The sequence below is a fragment of the Aethalodelphis obliquidens genome, unplaced genomic scaffold, assembly GCF_003676395.1.
Source record: "Aethalodelphis obliquidens isolate GAN/ISIS:26980383/991018 unplaced genomic scaffold, ASM367639v1 scaffold11, whole genome shotgun sequence".
Taxonomy (NCBI): Eukaryota; Metazoa; Chordata; class Mammalia; order Artiodactyla; family Delphinidae; genus Aethalodelphis; species Aethalodelphis obliquidens.
Window position 1 is genome coordinate 32,169,677 of NW_020837955.1, and position 15,369 is coordinate 32,185,045.

General features: G+C 52.3%; 1 protein-coding gene across 1 annotated transcript; it reads right to left on the reverse strand.

Annotated features, from left to right (window-relative positions):
• Positions 1-8,463: 8,463 nt before the first annotated feature.
• VAX1 (ventral anterior homeobox 1) lies at positions 8,464-14,401 on the reverse strand. The gene is made up of 3 exons (XM_027113134.1): positions 13,902-14,401; positions 12,550-12,737; positions 8,464-10,692 (listed from the first exon to the last, which is right to left on the reverse strand). Exons 1-3 carry the CDS (start codon positions 14,140-14,142, stop codon positions 10,126-10,128), a joined length of 996 nt encoding a protein of 331 aa, XP_026968935.1. The 5' UTR covers positions 14,143-14,401; the 3' UTR covers positions 8,464-10,125.
• Positions 14,402-15,369: the final 968 nt, after the last annotated feature.

The following is a 15,369-nucleotide window of genomic DNA, read 5'->3' on the forward strand; positions in this document are numbered from 1 at the left end:
GGCAAAAAAAATAAAAAAGAGGAGGAATACAAATTTCCATCAATAAGTGAATGGCTAAGCAAACTATGATACATCCACACTATAAAATTTAGAGAAGTTAATAAAATAGGCCTATAAGCAGTGACATAACAGGATCTCAAAGATATACTGTGTTACATGAAAAGAAAGTCACAAAACAATATGTATAATATGAACCTATTTATGTCAAGGGAAAACAAGAACTTTAACAAAATGTATGACTGAGGGTGTGTGTATGTGTGCATGTGTGTTTGTAAAACTACATTTAAAAAATGCTCTGGAGGGCTTCCCTGGTGGCGCAGTGGTTGAGAGTCCGCCTGCCGATGCAGGGGACACGGGTTCGTGTCCCGGTCCGGGAGGATCCCACATGCCGCGGAGCAGCTAGGCCCGTGAGCCATGGCCGCTGAGCCTGCGCGTCCGGAGCCTGTGCTCCGCAACGGGAGAGACCACAACAGTGAGAGGCCTGCGTACCGCAAAAAAAAAAAAAAAAAAAAAAAAAAAATGCTCTGGAGACACCAAACTGTTGAAAGTGTGTCCTCTGTTCTACCAATTTGCAAAGAGGATTCTCCTACTCTATGTCACGTACTCCACATCCAACATCTCAGTGAATCTTCACAAAAATTACAGTTATATAATTTTGCCCAGTGAAAATCTAGTCAGAAGTTGATGCTTAGGACCTAAAGACAAGGTTTTGTTCAAAATGGAAAGAGGCTAATTAATATTTGTTGAGTTCATAGTTGGGCACTATGTTAAACACTTTACATCTAGGTTGAAAAAGTAATATATTTCTATTTTACAGATGAGTATTCTGATTGAAAGGGGTTGAGTAATTTGTCTAAGTTCACATGGCTAAATGAAAGACGGAGACGGAATTCAAAGCCCAAGTTTTCTTACTATGGCCAGATTGTGGGGGTCTATGTGACGACTGGGATACCTGCTGCAGGACCTTGCCCTGAGTTACTTGGAATCAGCTCCCCACTCTGCCATGACCTTCCTGGCTAAGAAAACCTACTGAGCTAAAACTGGACCCAACTCCTTAATCAGAACCTAGAGAAGCAGCCTGACCACTGAGTCACTTATATTTGTCTCAGAATTACAAAAACATCTCCTATGGCTATAGTAGACATCACTAAGGATTGGCACACTTTTCCAACTGAGTTTTAATGAGGCCTTAGAATTCTCTGCAACTTAGTATGGCAGGCAGCCACCATCAATCAATCAGAGTTAGAACCAGAGCTGAAACTTATTTGCCACCTTCCCTCTTTTTTTTTCTTGGCTTGTATTTTCCTTTTTTTTTGGGTGGGGGGGGATGGTCATTTTGCAGTCAACCATACCTGTCATTTTATTTTTTATTATTTATTGGCCATGCTGCACAGCATGTGGGAATCTTAGTTCCCCAACCAGGGATCGAACCCGTGCCCCCTGCGTTGGAAGCACAGAGTCTTAACCACTGGACCGCCAGGGAAGTCCCCCTTGCCACCCTCCCTCGTCTCTGAACAGAGATGTTCATAGGAAGATCAGGAAAAGAATCTTAAAATGAAATAATGCTTTTGTTTAGAAAGGAGTGCTGGTATCGGTGCATTAACTTACCCCTAGCCTCCATCACTGATGAGATCAAGAACAAGCCTACCTACTTTCCATTATCACCACCTGTAGCCTAATTTCAGATCTCAATACCTAACTTCAAGAGTCACTAACATGTCTCCTCTGTCTGCACCTGCATGATCCAGGAACTCAACTTTCCTCCCATTGCTGCCCTACCAAAATTCTCCCGTTTGCCTACAGAATGAAGATATTTAGCTTGGTATTCAAGACCTTTCTTAATCAGGCTACTTTTCTAGCCTCATCTTTCACCTCTACTCAAGGCGCGCTCCCGCCCCACCTCCTTTCACTCCATTTCATTTTATTCCCTCTCCCCTCCCATTCCTCCCCGGGCTGCCTTTGCTCACCACTCTGGGCTTGCTCTCCATAGCATCCACTGACATCTGGGATGGAAACATTAAACTTGCATTTAGCTCTTCCCTGGAACGGACCAAGTCTGGCCCTAAGTAAAATGGGCTGGATGAACTTCCCTACGGACCACCTATCTAACCGACGGCAGTCTTACTAACAAACGGGAAAAAAGGAAAACAAAGCAAAACCCAGACACTCACTGTTAGGCACCTTTAGCAAACTCCTCACTCCTGCTTCTCTCCTTCCAAGAGGGAGTGGGCCCACGACTCGGGCCCAGCCTGTGCTGCTGCTCAGAACCCAGAACATTGGTCTGGAGGATGGAAAGAAAGATGGCGTCTGGCTTACCTCCCTCTCCTTTCTCACGAGCTGAGCAGCTGGGTGGAGATGGGGGCTCCAGGGGTGGCGGCCGCACCTCCTCATGCCAGTTCCTGCTGCTCCACAGCCCTGGTCACTGCTGACCTCTTCAGAGCCCGACCTCCGAGGAGGCGTTTCCATTATTTCTGCCCACGCCGTGCAAGAGGGCGCCACAGTCAGGCTCAGCTGAGGTCAAGGCCTCTGGAGCCAAAGCGTCAAACCAGGTCCAACTCTCCACTTTCCTGGCAGCTGACACCGCATTCGAGTGCGTCCTAGGCCCGTCGACTGGCAAGAGCAGCATGGGGTGAGGAGTGAGACGTGAGGTCTTGACAGATAAACAAGAAACTCAGAGGCCCGGTGACTCCTTCACGCCCTCCCGCCACAGAGAAGAGGCGCCTACTGCTTCCGGCAGGCTCGCGCGGAGCGCGCATGCTCCGTGATTTTCCCGCCCTCTGGCCTTCCTGCCTTCCGGTCCAAAGCCTCCTCCGGAACGCGTAGCTGCCGCCACCGCCTTGAGGACAGCTCTGCCCCAGCCCCTTCTTGGGTTTAAGCTCCTCATCTCATTCCCTTCCAGACGCAAGGAAAATAGTTTCAAATTTGATTACTTTCCGTCACTTCCATTTGATTACTAAGATCTGTTGATTTTACCTAAGAAAATACCTTGAACCCATCCTCTCTTCTCCATTTCTTCTGCTACTGCACCAACTGACACCACCACCAGCACCACCGTCATCCTCTTGTCACTTTTGCAGTGAACTCACCGACTGACCTGTGCCTCAGAATCCGTGTGCTCCTCTTCCCACACCACTTCCCCTGGGGTCTACCCCAACTGCCAAAAGATCTTTCAAAATAGACCTGCGGGCTTCCCTGGTGGCGCAGTGGTTGAGAGTCCGCCTGCCGATGCAGGGGACACGGGTTCGTGCCCCGGTCCGGGAGGATCCCACATGCTGCGGAGCGGCTGGGCCCGTGAGCCATGACCGCTGAGCCTGCGCGTCCGGAGCCCACATGCCTCGGAGCAGCTAGGCCCGTGAGCCATGGCTGCTGAGCCTGCGCGTCCGGAGCCTGTGCTCCGCAGCGGGAGAGGCCACAGCAGTGAGAGGCCCGCGTACGGCAAAACAAACAAACAAACAAACAAAACAAACAGACCTGCAACTCACGGATATAGAGGACAAACTAGTGGTTGTTGGGGGGGGTACAAACTACTGGGTGTAAGGCTCAAGGATGTGTTGTACAACACAGGGAATATAGTCAATATTTCGTAATAACTGTAAATGGAAAATAAAATTGTATTAAAATCTTTTTAATTAAAAAAAAGAAAGGAACAAAATACAGACCTGCAATGATAGAGAAAAGCCATGGGGAAACAGGATAAATAGAACTTCAGGGAGTTGGGAAGATGGGAAGATGGGAAGATGGGATGCCCTTCAAAACTATCCAAAGTTGGAGTGCAGAGGATCAGGCTTATCCCCAGGTCTCTCCGTCATTGGAAGCCACCCTGGGAAATTAGGGATGACCTTGGACAAGGTAGTTCTCTTCAGCTGAGGCAACTCCCAAAAAAGACTGACAACTGAGGGCTGTCTGACAACTGACAGCTGAAGGCCGTCCGCCAAGTCATTTAAATAATAATTTATCATTTTTAGTGAAAGTGCTGTTCTTACTGATGGCCTTACTAAACGCAGGGAGAGTAAACTCCATTATGACTGGCTCAACCACAATTCCAAGTCCTTCCTTGAGTAAGGACTTAAGGCTTACCCCCTCACTCTACAGATGGGGAAATTAAGGCCCTGAGAGAGTTTCAGACCATCAGCTACCACATTGACACAGTCTTATAATAAATAGCTAATATTTGAATGTTGATACTAGGTTGTACCAGATGCTTTAATGCCTTATCTAATTAACTACTCATGAAAATTCTATGAGGTAGCTACCATTATTATCTTCATTTGACACATGTAGAAACAGGCTTAAAGCAGGCAGCTGGGTAATTGTCCAAGATTACACAGCTATTAAGTGGTGGGTCTAGGATTTGAACCCATGTCACTGTGACTGGAGAGTCTGTAACTAGTAACCTCTAAGATTAATTACTTTTTCTTGGTGGAGCAAACCATCATCCTGGGCCTTGTGAGATACTGAGGAACGTGTGTGTGTGAGCTGCTGTTATTTCTAGGAATGGATACAACACTACCACATAAAGCACAACATACGTCTTCTGTTTTCAGGGTAAGAAGATAAGCAAATATGCTTCTAGACAGAAAATAAGTTTCATATCAACTAAATAAACCAGAGAATATGAAAGTAATTTTCAGCTTCCATGTCCATTCCATGCCAGTTCCTCTGGACCTGGTGGCCTTGCTCCTTCCACAGCTCTGATGTCTCTCCAACAGACACCTTCAGTTGCCACCAAGGAAAGAGTGCACCTGAGTGTCTTTCAGTGAATATGGAGGACTCTCTTCTTTTTTTTTTTTTTTTTTTTTAACATCTTTATTGGAGTATAATTGCTTTACAATGGTATGTTAGTTTCAGCTTCACAACAAAATGAATCAGTTATATATATACATATATTCCCATATCTCTTCCCGCTTGCGTCTCCCTAAGGACTCTCTTCTTGCCCCCCCAAACTCCCAGGTCTAAAGGGGAGCATCTGGTCCAGCAAGATGGCCCCAGTTAGGGTGATAAAAGACCTTCCCTTAGACCTGAGAAACCACCAAAATCTATCCATCTTCCTCTCCTGCTTCATCGAAGTGAAACCTATTAAAGTAAAAACACTCTGATATGTAAGGGTTTCCCAATGTAGAAATGGTGTTAAATTACAATAGTATTATGTGATCCAAGAAACTTGTGTCAGAAAATGTGGATTAATTTAACAAACATGCATTGTATTCCTACCAAACGCCAGGTCCCAGGCCAGATGCTGGAAGTTGCAGTGTCTTGGGAGTTTGCCATTCAGCACAGTAGTTCTCAAATGTTAGTGTGGATAAGAATCACTTGGGAAACTTGTTAATAATGGACACTCCTGAACCCCACCCCCAGAGCTTCTCATTCATCAGGTGGGGCTGAGGTTTAGGAATCTGCATTTCGACTAGTTCCCAAGTGAATCTGTAGCAGGTGGTTTTCATTTGTATCTTGAGAAACCCTGACTTAGTAGACAGCTCTGATCAGGTGTTTGATTTAAGTCACTTAAACTCAGGACTGCAGGAGATCGGAAGATACCTGATTTCTAATGCTTTCAAGAAGCCTTAGAAGGACTTCCTGGAGTGGTTTTCTGTGAAAAAAAACATCACACCAATATGACACCACTTCTTTTCAAACAGGAGAAAAAGCCATTGTGTCATGACGTGGCCCAAGAGGAGAAGTTGAAAGAGTTTCACTGGAACAATTCAAGAAGTGTGTGTGTGCACACGCGTGCGTGCGTGTGTGTGTAAAAATTCATTGACAGTATACTTAAGCTTTGTGTACTTTACCATATACATATGTACTATATGAATGTTATTCCTCAATTTAAAAAAGTTTTTTAGAAAGTGTAAGGTAAAGAGGGTAAGGAGGTTTAAAGATGTCGTTCTAGAGGGAAGTAGGGGGAAGGAGTTGGGTACTGGCAGGAAAGAAAACAGGAAGAAGGGAGAAATTCAGACCTCTTGATGAAGGTACCAAGTAAATCCTCAGCAGCTGGTGTAGTAGAAAGAGGCCTGGAAATAGGAGTTGGCAGATGTGGAAGCAAATAGGCTAAAGAGTTCGATTAACCGTGAGCCAGACACTTTGAACACAAAAGGAAGGAAAGAAGGAAGGGAGGGCAAGGGAAGAAAGAAGGGAGTGAGAGGAGAGACAGGAGAGAGAGGGAGAGAAGGAGGAAGAAAAAGAAAGAGGAGGGCCCTGACCCTAGGGGGAGCTTATAGTCTTGTGCTCTGATTACTGGCCCTCGGCAAGTTATTTGAGGGCTCCAAGCCTGTATGTGGCTCTTCGAAATGAGGCTGGACCTCTGCAAGTAAGGAGTAATAGAGATGGTGTATGCAAAAGGCTGTAAACTACAAAGGGCCGCTAAACGCTGCTTCTTACGAACAGATTCTGGCTCAGAGTTAGGCCAACTGCAAGCATGGATATGAGCACACGTCCAGTTCCGGAGTGACTTCCCTCACCTTTGCCACACCTGACCGCCAGACTCACAGGAGTTTGGTGGGAGGTTTTTTCTTTTTCTCCTCTGCTCTGAGCTAACTTGGATATTGCTTTGTGCAGGCCTGAGCATGAGATTCCCTTCAGTACCCCTACCTCCAGCTGTTCTCCATGACCCCAGAAGTCCCTTCCACCTTCTCCCAGACGGGGCCAGTTGTTCTCATAGAGGTCACCTGCCTCCTCCCTGGCCTGTGAGTCACTAGTTGGAAGCCAGAGACCTCACTAGAAGCCTCCAGGGACCAAAGCAACTTGCTGAAGGCCCTTGGGGAAGGAGAGGAAACAGGACGGGCACTAAAATGAAATAAATTGTCTATAAGTGTTTTTTAATTAAAATTGTAATTCTTGTTCTATGCAGAAGAGTCGAAGGAGAACTCCACTCCGAGTGGCAGGTGAAAAGCTCAGCAGCTCTCCCAAAGCCAGGGAGGGGAAGGGAGGTGAGAGCAGAGAGGAGATGGGTTAACTTGTTCTTTCTCCTTTTAGGGATAAGAAAGCAAAAAGGAGAAAGGCGGGGGTGGGGTGGGGGGCTGCTGAGGGACCTGCTTGCTGACTCCCCAGGCTGAGGCTCCTGGGGGAGGGGGCTGAGCTTCCTGGGGACCCTGAAGCTGCGATTCTGTGCTTTCCTTTGTTCTATAAAATGATGCCACCTTCTCACTCCCTTCTCTCCCCTTGCTGGCCTCAGCCACCAGCCATGAATCTGCAGCAAGAGCCACCCACGCATCGGCCTTGGGGCCACCCGGGCAGACAGAGGAATCCAAAAGCGGGGAGAAAGAGAGAGACACTGGAAGTCTCCAGGTGGAGAAAAAGGAAGAAGGGAGAGAGCCGGACTGTGGAAAAGCGATGGAAAAGGGGAGGAACAAGGGAATGGAGACTGGGACCCCACCAGAGGAGAGGGGTCCTCAGAGGGAACACAAGGGGTAGACGGAACGGGTAGAGGAGGGAAAGTGGCGGCGGGGGGGGAGGGGTGTGTAGCGACTTTGAGAAACAAAAGTGAACTGTCTGGGCTTTGCGGCTGCTCTGATCTCTCAGAGCTCTGAGCCGACGGCAAGGGTCCTAAACTCGGTAGGGCCCATCGCACACTCAGCTCAGGAACTCCGCTGCCCACACCGTGCCGCCGCCTTATTTCGGATGCCTCAAGCTCGCGGTTTAGGCCCAGTGCACGCGTGGGGGGCCGAGGGGCCTGGCCTGTGCGGGTGTCCCCAAGAGAACTGTGAGCCCCCATGCCTCCCAGGGGTTCAGGCGCCACGAAGAGGGGACTGGAGCTGCCGCGCCCACCGCTCAGCTTTAGAAGAGCGCGCCCTGGAGTACCGTCCCCAGCCCTCCTAGCTTCCCCAAATTTCTGTTTGCAAAATCTACATCCGTCACCACTGTGTATGTTGTATGTACTGGGGTGGGGTGGGGGGAGAGGTCTCTGCAGGAGTTAATAACTATTTTATTCTCTTGCTCCTTCAAAGTTTCTCTTTGACGACGAAGAGACTTATTATAAGTCAGAAGAAAGGAAAAGCCTCCCTGTTCTGGGCCCTGTGATTGCACAAATCCAAAATACTGCCGGCGTGGAGATTGCGGCTGGAAAACTCTAGAAGCTGGGGGTGTTATTAGGCAGGAGCTCTAGGGTTTCCGGAGACAAATTCCTAAATAAACCAAGAAACACCAAGTGGGAGATCTAGGAGGGAGGGCCTGATGGTCCGACACCGCTGGGACAGAGAGCCAGAGAGTGAAAGGAAGCAGAACAAACATCGTCGGCAGGCGCCTCTGTCTCCCGGACCGAAACCCTCCCCAAACCTCATCCCAAGCGCTCTCGGTACCAGTGGCAGGGCCCGGCACTGCCGGGGCTGCCACCCTCTGCCTCAGGTCCCCACTCGGAGACTCATCACTTGCTGGCTCTTCTTTCTTCTTCTTTTTTGTTTTTTTAATCCTTCAAATACAAGACAAAAATACACCTCATTTATCATCATAGATATATATATTTCACTCTCACCACATAAATACAAAACATCCAAATATCCAAAACATTCAGAACAAAGTTAGTAGCCAGGATTCAGTGACACCTACCCGCGTTTGAATCGTTCATTATTTTCTTCACTATTTGCCTAAGGAAAAAAAAGAGAGAGAGACAGAAAGAAAAGAAAAGAAAAAAGGGAAAAAAGCTTCCGACGTAAATAATTTACAATAAAATTACTATTTTTAAAATGCTCTGCGCTCGCTTCGGATGGAGGAATACATTCTAGACACTGCGGCACCTCGCCGTCTGGGTGTGTGGTTTTGGTTAAAATGCGGGTGGCCGTGGCTGTGCGGTTAGGGCGTGAGGCCGCGACAGCGTCGCGGTCCGGGTTTCTGACTTGGGACCGCCGAAACCCTGGGGGTGTTTTAGGGGAGGCGGTGGAGAGGGATGTCTTTCATATCCACGCAGGGAACTGATCGGGATATGGAGACTACCGACAGAGGAGGCCGGGCCGCCCTGATGTCCCCGGCTGCGTCCCTGCCTCCCGTCCGCAAAGAACTCTGAAATCGGGACGTTTCCTGCGTGCTGGGAGGGTTTTGTGAATCCGGGGAGAGGGCGAGAGGAGGCAATGGGCACTGATCTGTTTCCAAACCTAGCAACTCTGCCCGGAGCCACGGGTCCGGGAACAAGGGAGACGGTGGGGAGAAGCGCCAGCGTCCGGGAGCTGCCGCCAGCTGCACAGCTCTCTCTCCTGGAGGAGCGTGAAGCTGTCGGCCACCTCCCGGCGCAGCCTCGGAAAAGATTCTGAATTTTCTTTCACTTAGCAGCATAGGCTTTTCTTTTGCTTTTCCCTTTTAAATTCCTGTTTTAAGTCATTACACCCAGAACTTTAATTTTGTATTGCCCTGGGACGCATTTTGTATCCTGCATTTTCTTACGCCTTCTAAACTCCATCGTTATGAGTATTTAAAAACTGGTTCCACTCCATTTGGTTTTGTGTGGTAGTTCTTACTCTCCTCTTATTGCTGATGAGATCAAATTTATTACTGCCGCTGCCCATCACGATGTTTGGTTTATTGTCTCCTGGGGTCGGGGGTGGTTGTGATTGGAGTTTCTTTAAAGGGGAGAAAATTCGTTAGGATTTGTCCAGCCAGGAAGCTGCGTGTGCACCGGCTCTCTCGAGAAGTCCGCAAAGTGGGGCCCAGGGGCTTCTCTGGCGAGAGGAAGGAACGTCCTCCTTTTTGGTCTAATGAAATCTGTCAGCCTTTTCAGCTGGGGTCTGCTCGCAGCTTCCTTTTTCAGATATCCGTAAGAATAATCAACGGCAGCAGTGGCTCGATCTAGAGCAGATGTCCTGTGCTCCGGACTTAGAACCAGACTTTACCCTCCAGGGCCAGGCACTGGTTGGGGCATCAGGTTGGCTAACTCGGGCTTTCCCCCCAATTCTTTGGATTCTCCTGGATTCAGAAGGAAGTTGGGGGCGAAGGGTGGGTGTGGGAGGACACAGGAACGGTAGGGGGAAAAAATAGCCCAAATGGGGTAATATTGGAAGCAGAGCCTGGTGGGGAAGGAGAGCTGTCAGAGGCCTCTTGGGAGCCGGGAGCCCAGCGCAGGGGCCCCGGGTGCCTAATGCGCGTGAATCCATAAATATCACCACGATAGATACTATAAATATAAATACAGGAAAACACTTAAGATCAGTCCAGCGCTTTTTTCTCGGCCCCTTCTTTATTGTTGGTCCGGGAGTAAGGCTCGAAGGCCGAGGAGCTCAGGTATCGGGCGGAGAGTTCTTGCAAATTCCCGGCCAGCGAACCGGCCATTGTCAACGGGGCGGAGGAAAGGCGGCTGGCGACGGATCCGAGCAGCGAGGGCACAGGCAGGCTGAAGAGGCCGTGGCCGGCGGCCGGTGCGCCCGCGTGCAGTCCTCCTGGCCCGGTGGGCCCGGGGCCCGGAGCGCCTCCCACGGCCGGCGGGTGCGGGGACGCGGCGCCTGCGGGACCCGGGGCGGCGGCGGCTGCCGAGCCCGCGGCAGAGCCTGCGCCCAGGGCCGGCAGGTTGGGCCCGCGTAGCGCCGAGCCGAGTGCGCCTGTGGCGCATGGCGGCAGCAGCGCAGGCAGGCCGGGCGGCGACAGCAGGCGGCCCTGCTCCAGCAGCCGCAGCACGCTGCACGTGGCCGCCGTCTCCGACACCACCGAGCGCAGCTCCGAGTCCTTGCCTTGGTCCTTCTTCTGCTTCGTGCGCCGGTTCTGGAACCAGACCTTCACCTGCGCGCCGGGCGCAGGGAGGGTGGGAGAGAGGGGCAGAGGGAGACGGGCGTCAAGGGGAGCGGGCTCCCGGAGCGCGAGGGCTCCAGGGGGCCCTCCCCCAACTCCAGCCAAAGCCCCAGTCCCGGGCCCCGCCCGGAGGAGGCGGGGCGGGGGGGGGGGGGGGGGGGGGGGGGGGCGGGGAGTCAGGGCCGCCAAGAGGGGTACACAGCTCCCATACGCTGCGCTTCCGGGTCATGGAAGCAGGCCTAGGCCAGCCTGGGTTACAAATAACAAAGAAATAAAAATGTCCACGACCCTAACTGGAAGGAAGACCAGAAGTTATTTCACTGGGCTGCCGCACTACCCGCAGCGGAACTATGGATCAGTGCTGCATAAAAGCCCGCATTTCCAGGAGAAGGTGTAAGGCCTAAAGGATGCAGTTCGGGAAGTGGGAAGTGAGGGTGAATGGGGAGGAGAGTGGCCTAACTGGCTCGAATTTAGCCCCAGAGCACTCCTCCTGTTGAAGGCTACGAGAAGCTACTTCCTGCTTGTTAGGGTCAGATTGACTATGAACTAGCAGCAAGCAGGCTATAGACTGAATAACTGGTGCAGGATGAACTTTATAGGCCAAGCTTCCTCACCACCAGGTGGATCGAAAGGGCTGAGTGATACCCTTCATTTGTAACTCAGCTGCTCTCCATCATGAACTTTGGAGTCATGGGAGGAAGTCAGTAGGCTGGAGTGGACTAAATTCTCTCCGTCAACCTCCCCTCTTACTTCCTGTTCTCCCTTTGCCCCTCTTCAGGCCTAGCTGGTGGCCCAGAATGGAGTTTGGTAGCTCTAGGGAAAGGTTATTCTGTCTAGATTTTGTAAACTAAGAGGGATGGTGGCTGAGAGAATAGGGAAAAAGCTACCATGCCAACTCAAATTCGAACATCCAGTATGTTCTGTCCTTGATTCTCAGCTTTCTGCCCAGATCCCATACCTAAAATGCTCCCCACCCACTTCAGGGCTGGGCACAGGTCAAGGGACTGGTCCTCAGAAAGAAATATGCCTTCCGTAGGCCAAGCTGGTACCATGCCCTGGGGAGGCCCTAAATGAACCCCACAACACAAAGCTCTCAGGTCGTAAAGTGCTCCTGGGCCCAGAGTTCACACAGTCAGCCCCAGTAGCATCATATGGATTTCATGTAAAGGAGAAGACCTCAAGCACAATTGTCAGTGCTGGCTCCCAAGGCCCCAGATCTGCTTCCCATCCCATACCTCACACATCACTGGCACTTAAGACAGGGTCTCCTAGGTGCCCACAGTGGGTGCTCAGGGCTGGGAATGGGGCTGAGTCCAGCTCAAGACCAGGGAAAGCCTTAAGCATTGGGGCAGCCTGGTCTGCAAAGGCAGATCTCTAGAATATGCAACTTTTTGATCCCTAGTTGTCACCCATGCTCTGGAACAGGGGGCTTTGGCCCTAGCCCCATTCTTGCTGAATGGGCCTGGGTGCTGTGTAAGGCTAGGGTCTCCAGAGGGGGTGTGCCTGGAAATCTGGCCAAAATGTTGTGGCCAAAACAGGGGCAAACATTGGTTCCTCCAAGAGCAGAGACAAGCAGGGAATTCTCAAGACTGGGGTCCAAAAAGAAATCCAAAAGGATAGGATTTGGGGCCTCCTGGGCTAGAGGCCAGGAAGATTTGGGGTGGAGGGGGAAAGGGATGGCTTAGGAAAGGGAGAAAGCCTTCGCCCTTTCTTCCCCATCCTCCTTATCTTCTCTGCCTCACCTGGGAAGCTCTATCCAGAGTCAAGCTAGGTGGTGAGGAAGAGCTGGCTGGGGGTGAAGGGCAAGGAGGCTGATGCTGAGCTGTGTGCAGCCCGGCCGCTGAGTACCTGGGTCTCTGAGAGGTTGAGCTGCCGAGCGAGCTCGGTTCTCTCCCGGCCCACCACGTACTGGCAGCGCTGGAACTCCATCTCCAGCCGGTAGAGCTGCTCCGCGGTGAAGGAAGTGCGCGTCCTCTTGGGCCGATCCAGGTCCAGGCCCTTGGGCAGGATGATCTCTCGGATGGACCCCTTGGCATCTGGGGAAGGGGAGATAATCAGGCACAAGAACCCTCCTGCCTTCCTCCACCTCCCCTGGCCCGAGCTGGCTCCTGGGACACAGTCACCAGCAGCCAGCAGTCCGGAGGTGGGAAGTCGGGCTGCTGGGCCTGCAGCCACAGCCGGGGAGCAAGGACGCTGTATGTGCTTGGGGGGTGGGGGTGGTGGGGGGACTAACTCCACACAGCTGATGGGAAGGGGAATCGGACTTGGCCTTTGTAGAGCCCTCCGAACAAGGGAGAAAAAAAAATCAATTCCAAATCGGCTGACGTTCCTTTTGGTCTGGGGGCCTCGGCTGCGTGGACTGGGTCCCCTGTAGCTTGAGGGTCCCCGCACTGACCAGCTCAGATCCTGCCGGCCCCAGCTCTGGAGCATGTTGACCAGACCGCACTCCGGCGGTTCCCACCTCCATCCCGGGGTCTCCTTCCCTCCCGAACCAGGGCGGCGGAAGGAGGAGGGACCGAGTCGGAGCCGGCAGGGCCTGGCGATCAGTTGGCGGGGGCGGCGCCGGGCCGGGGCCGGGCCTCACCACCGCCACCGCCGGAGCCGACCGCACGCCGCGCAGCAGAGCGGGGTCGAGGCCAGCACTAAAGCGATATCCGCGGCCTGGCAACCCAGCTTGGCTGCTTCTCCCAGCGGCGGCGGCCAGGCCCGAGCGCGGCGCCGGGCCCCTTGGCCCAGCGCGCCAACTGGCCTGGCCGTAGCCGGCGGTCCGCGACTGTTCTCCAGCGCCCGCGGCCCCCTCGGACGCGCTCAACTCGCCAAGGTGCGGGAGCCCGCGAGCGGGTTCCCCGCAGGTCCTCCAGTCCGCAGGATGCTAACAGGTCCTCCAGAGTTTCCGGCTTCTTTCCCGGGTCGGAGGCCGCAGCCTGGATCCTGGGCCCTCCCGCACAGTCCCTCGGCTACCCCAGCAGCCAAACCGGCGGGGCCTCTCGAGGCTTGAAGGGATCGAAGCTCCTGGAGAGCACGCGTCCCAGGTGGGAATCCCCAGCGGCTGGCCGCACCCGGGACGGGGAGGGCCAGCAACTTTCTCCTAAGTCCCAGGAGGCAGACCCACCCGGGCTGCCGGGGTCGGTGGCGGCACGCAGCTCGAGCCCCTGAGTCGCCCCTAAAGAACGCCCCCCGCAGCCCTGCCCCATTCCTACCTCGGACCAGGATCCGGCGGCAGTAATCCGGATCCGCGGTTGAATTGGATTTACTTTTGTTACAATCTTCCGCGGCGCCCGACGCAGAGAAGGCGCCCTGCGGTTCCTTGAGGAAGGCGGCAGGGAGGTTCCCCTCCGCGCCCTTGCTCTCCCGGCTCTCCTTGTGCGCATTCTTCGAGACCCGGGCAGCCTCTGCGTCCGAGTGGCACCGAACGTCCATTTTGTCTCGTTTCCCGAACATAGGAGAGGCAAGAGCAACAACAAAAAAAAAAAAAAAAAAAAAGAAAGAAAAAAAAAGGGGGGGGGGGGGGAGGAGAAAAAAAAGCAGACGGGAGACAAAACCGCTACAATGCAGCCCCTACGCTCGGTCCGGAGAGAGGCAAGCGGCAAGAATGAATGCCCCCGCGGGGCGGCTGCGGCGGCCGCGGGCAGGTCAGCGGCGACCGCCGAGTGGCGCGCTCGCGGAGAGGCGGCGGGTCTGGTCGTGGATCCCGGTGGAGCAGCGGCGAAGCCGCCTCGTCAGCGCCCGCGTCCTCTGAGCACGTCCACTGTCCCCAGCCTGGCGATCAGGTAGCGAGCAGCGCAACTCCGAATTGCTGCGGCTCCCGCCTATTACTGAGACTGCGAGTAGCAGTTGTCCGACACCCGGGGGGACGCACACTCACTGTTGCAATTGATTACGGGTAATTTCGCAGCCTCCACGTTTCGGCTACCTCATGAATACACTAAATTGTTTGGATAATATATCAGACCGTAATGGATGGTTTCTGTCCTTGTCCCCAATCAAGTAGGGGTTTAGCCAGTGAATAAACGGAAATGATTGGTCTTGCTTTCAGGAAACACACAATCAAAGACCCACACTTCCAGAAAAACTTTTGACAAGATTCATCCTGAATTGTTAGTACCGTTAGCAGGCATTATTAACTTTCCCTTTGCCTTTGACCCTCCTGCTCACACACTGGCTAGAGGGGTTTTCTCCACACTCGACAGATAGAGCTGAATGAGGATGGAGGGGGGAAGAAAAACAAAAAACAAAAACCCTTACACACCCTGCGGCAGAAGAAAGCAGTCGCCTCTAGGAGGGGAAAAAAAGGGGGGGGGGTGGAGAAAAAGTTTTCCCCAAAAGTACTTCCCCCACCCTCTAAAAAGCCAAGCTTTCGTCCCAAACAACTCCTTAACACACCTCGAAGCTGACAGCCATCTTAAACTGCCACCTCTCTTCATTTAGTTCCAGTTGGATTTTTTCATGCCTGCACCTCCAGCAGCCCTGAGGCAGCCCATTCAAAGGGCAGCTTTGTACTCAGAGAGTCCAGCAGGAGAGAGAGGGGGAGAGGGAGAGAGAGCCGAGAAAATCTGAACTGTGAGATCTGCTTAAAAAAAAAAAAGTTTTCCCCTAGCTATTTCATTGTCTCTGCTACAATATCTTTGAGAAAAGCAACAGCCAGTAATCCAATAAGAGCATTGATTA

Coding starts and splice junctions, on each gene's coding strand:
- VAX1 (XM_027113134.1), bottom strand. CDS start 14,142: ATGTTCGGGAAACGAGACAAAATGGACGTTCGGTGCCACTCGGACGCA. Junction 12,738..13,901: donor CCGCCGGATCCTGGTCCGAG/GTAGGAATGGGG, acceptor CCCCTTCCCCAG/ATGCCAAGGGGTCCATCCGA. Junction 10,693..12,549: donor TCAACCTCTCAGAGACCCAG/GTACTCAGCGGC, acceptor CCCGGCGCGCAG/GTGAAGGTCTGGTTCCAGAA.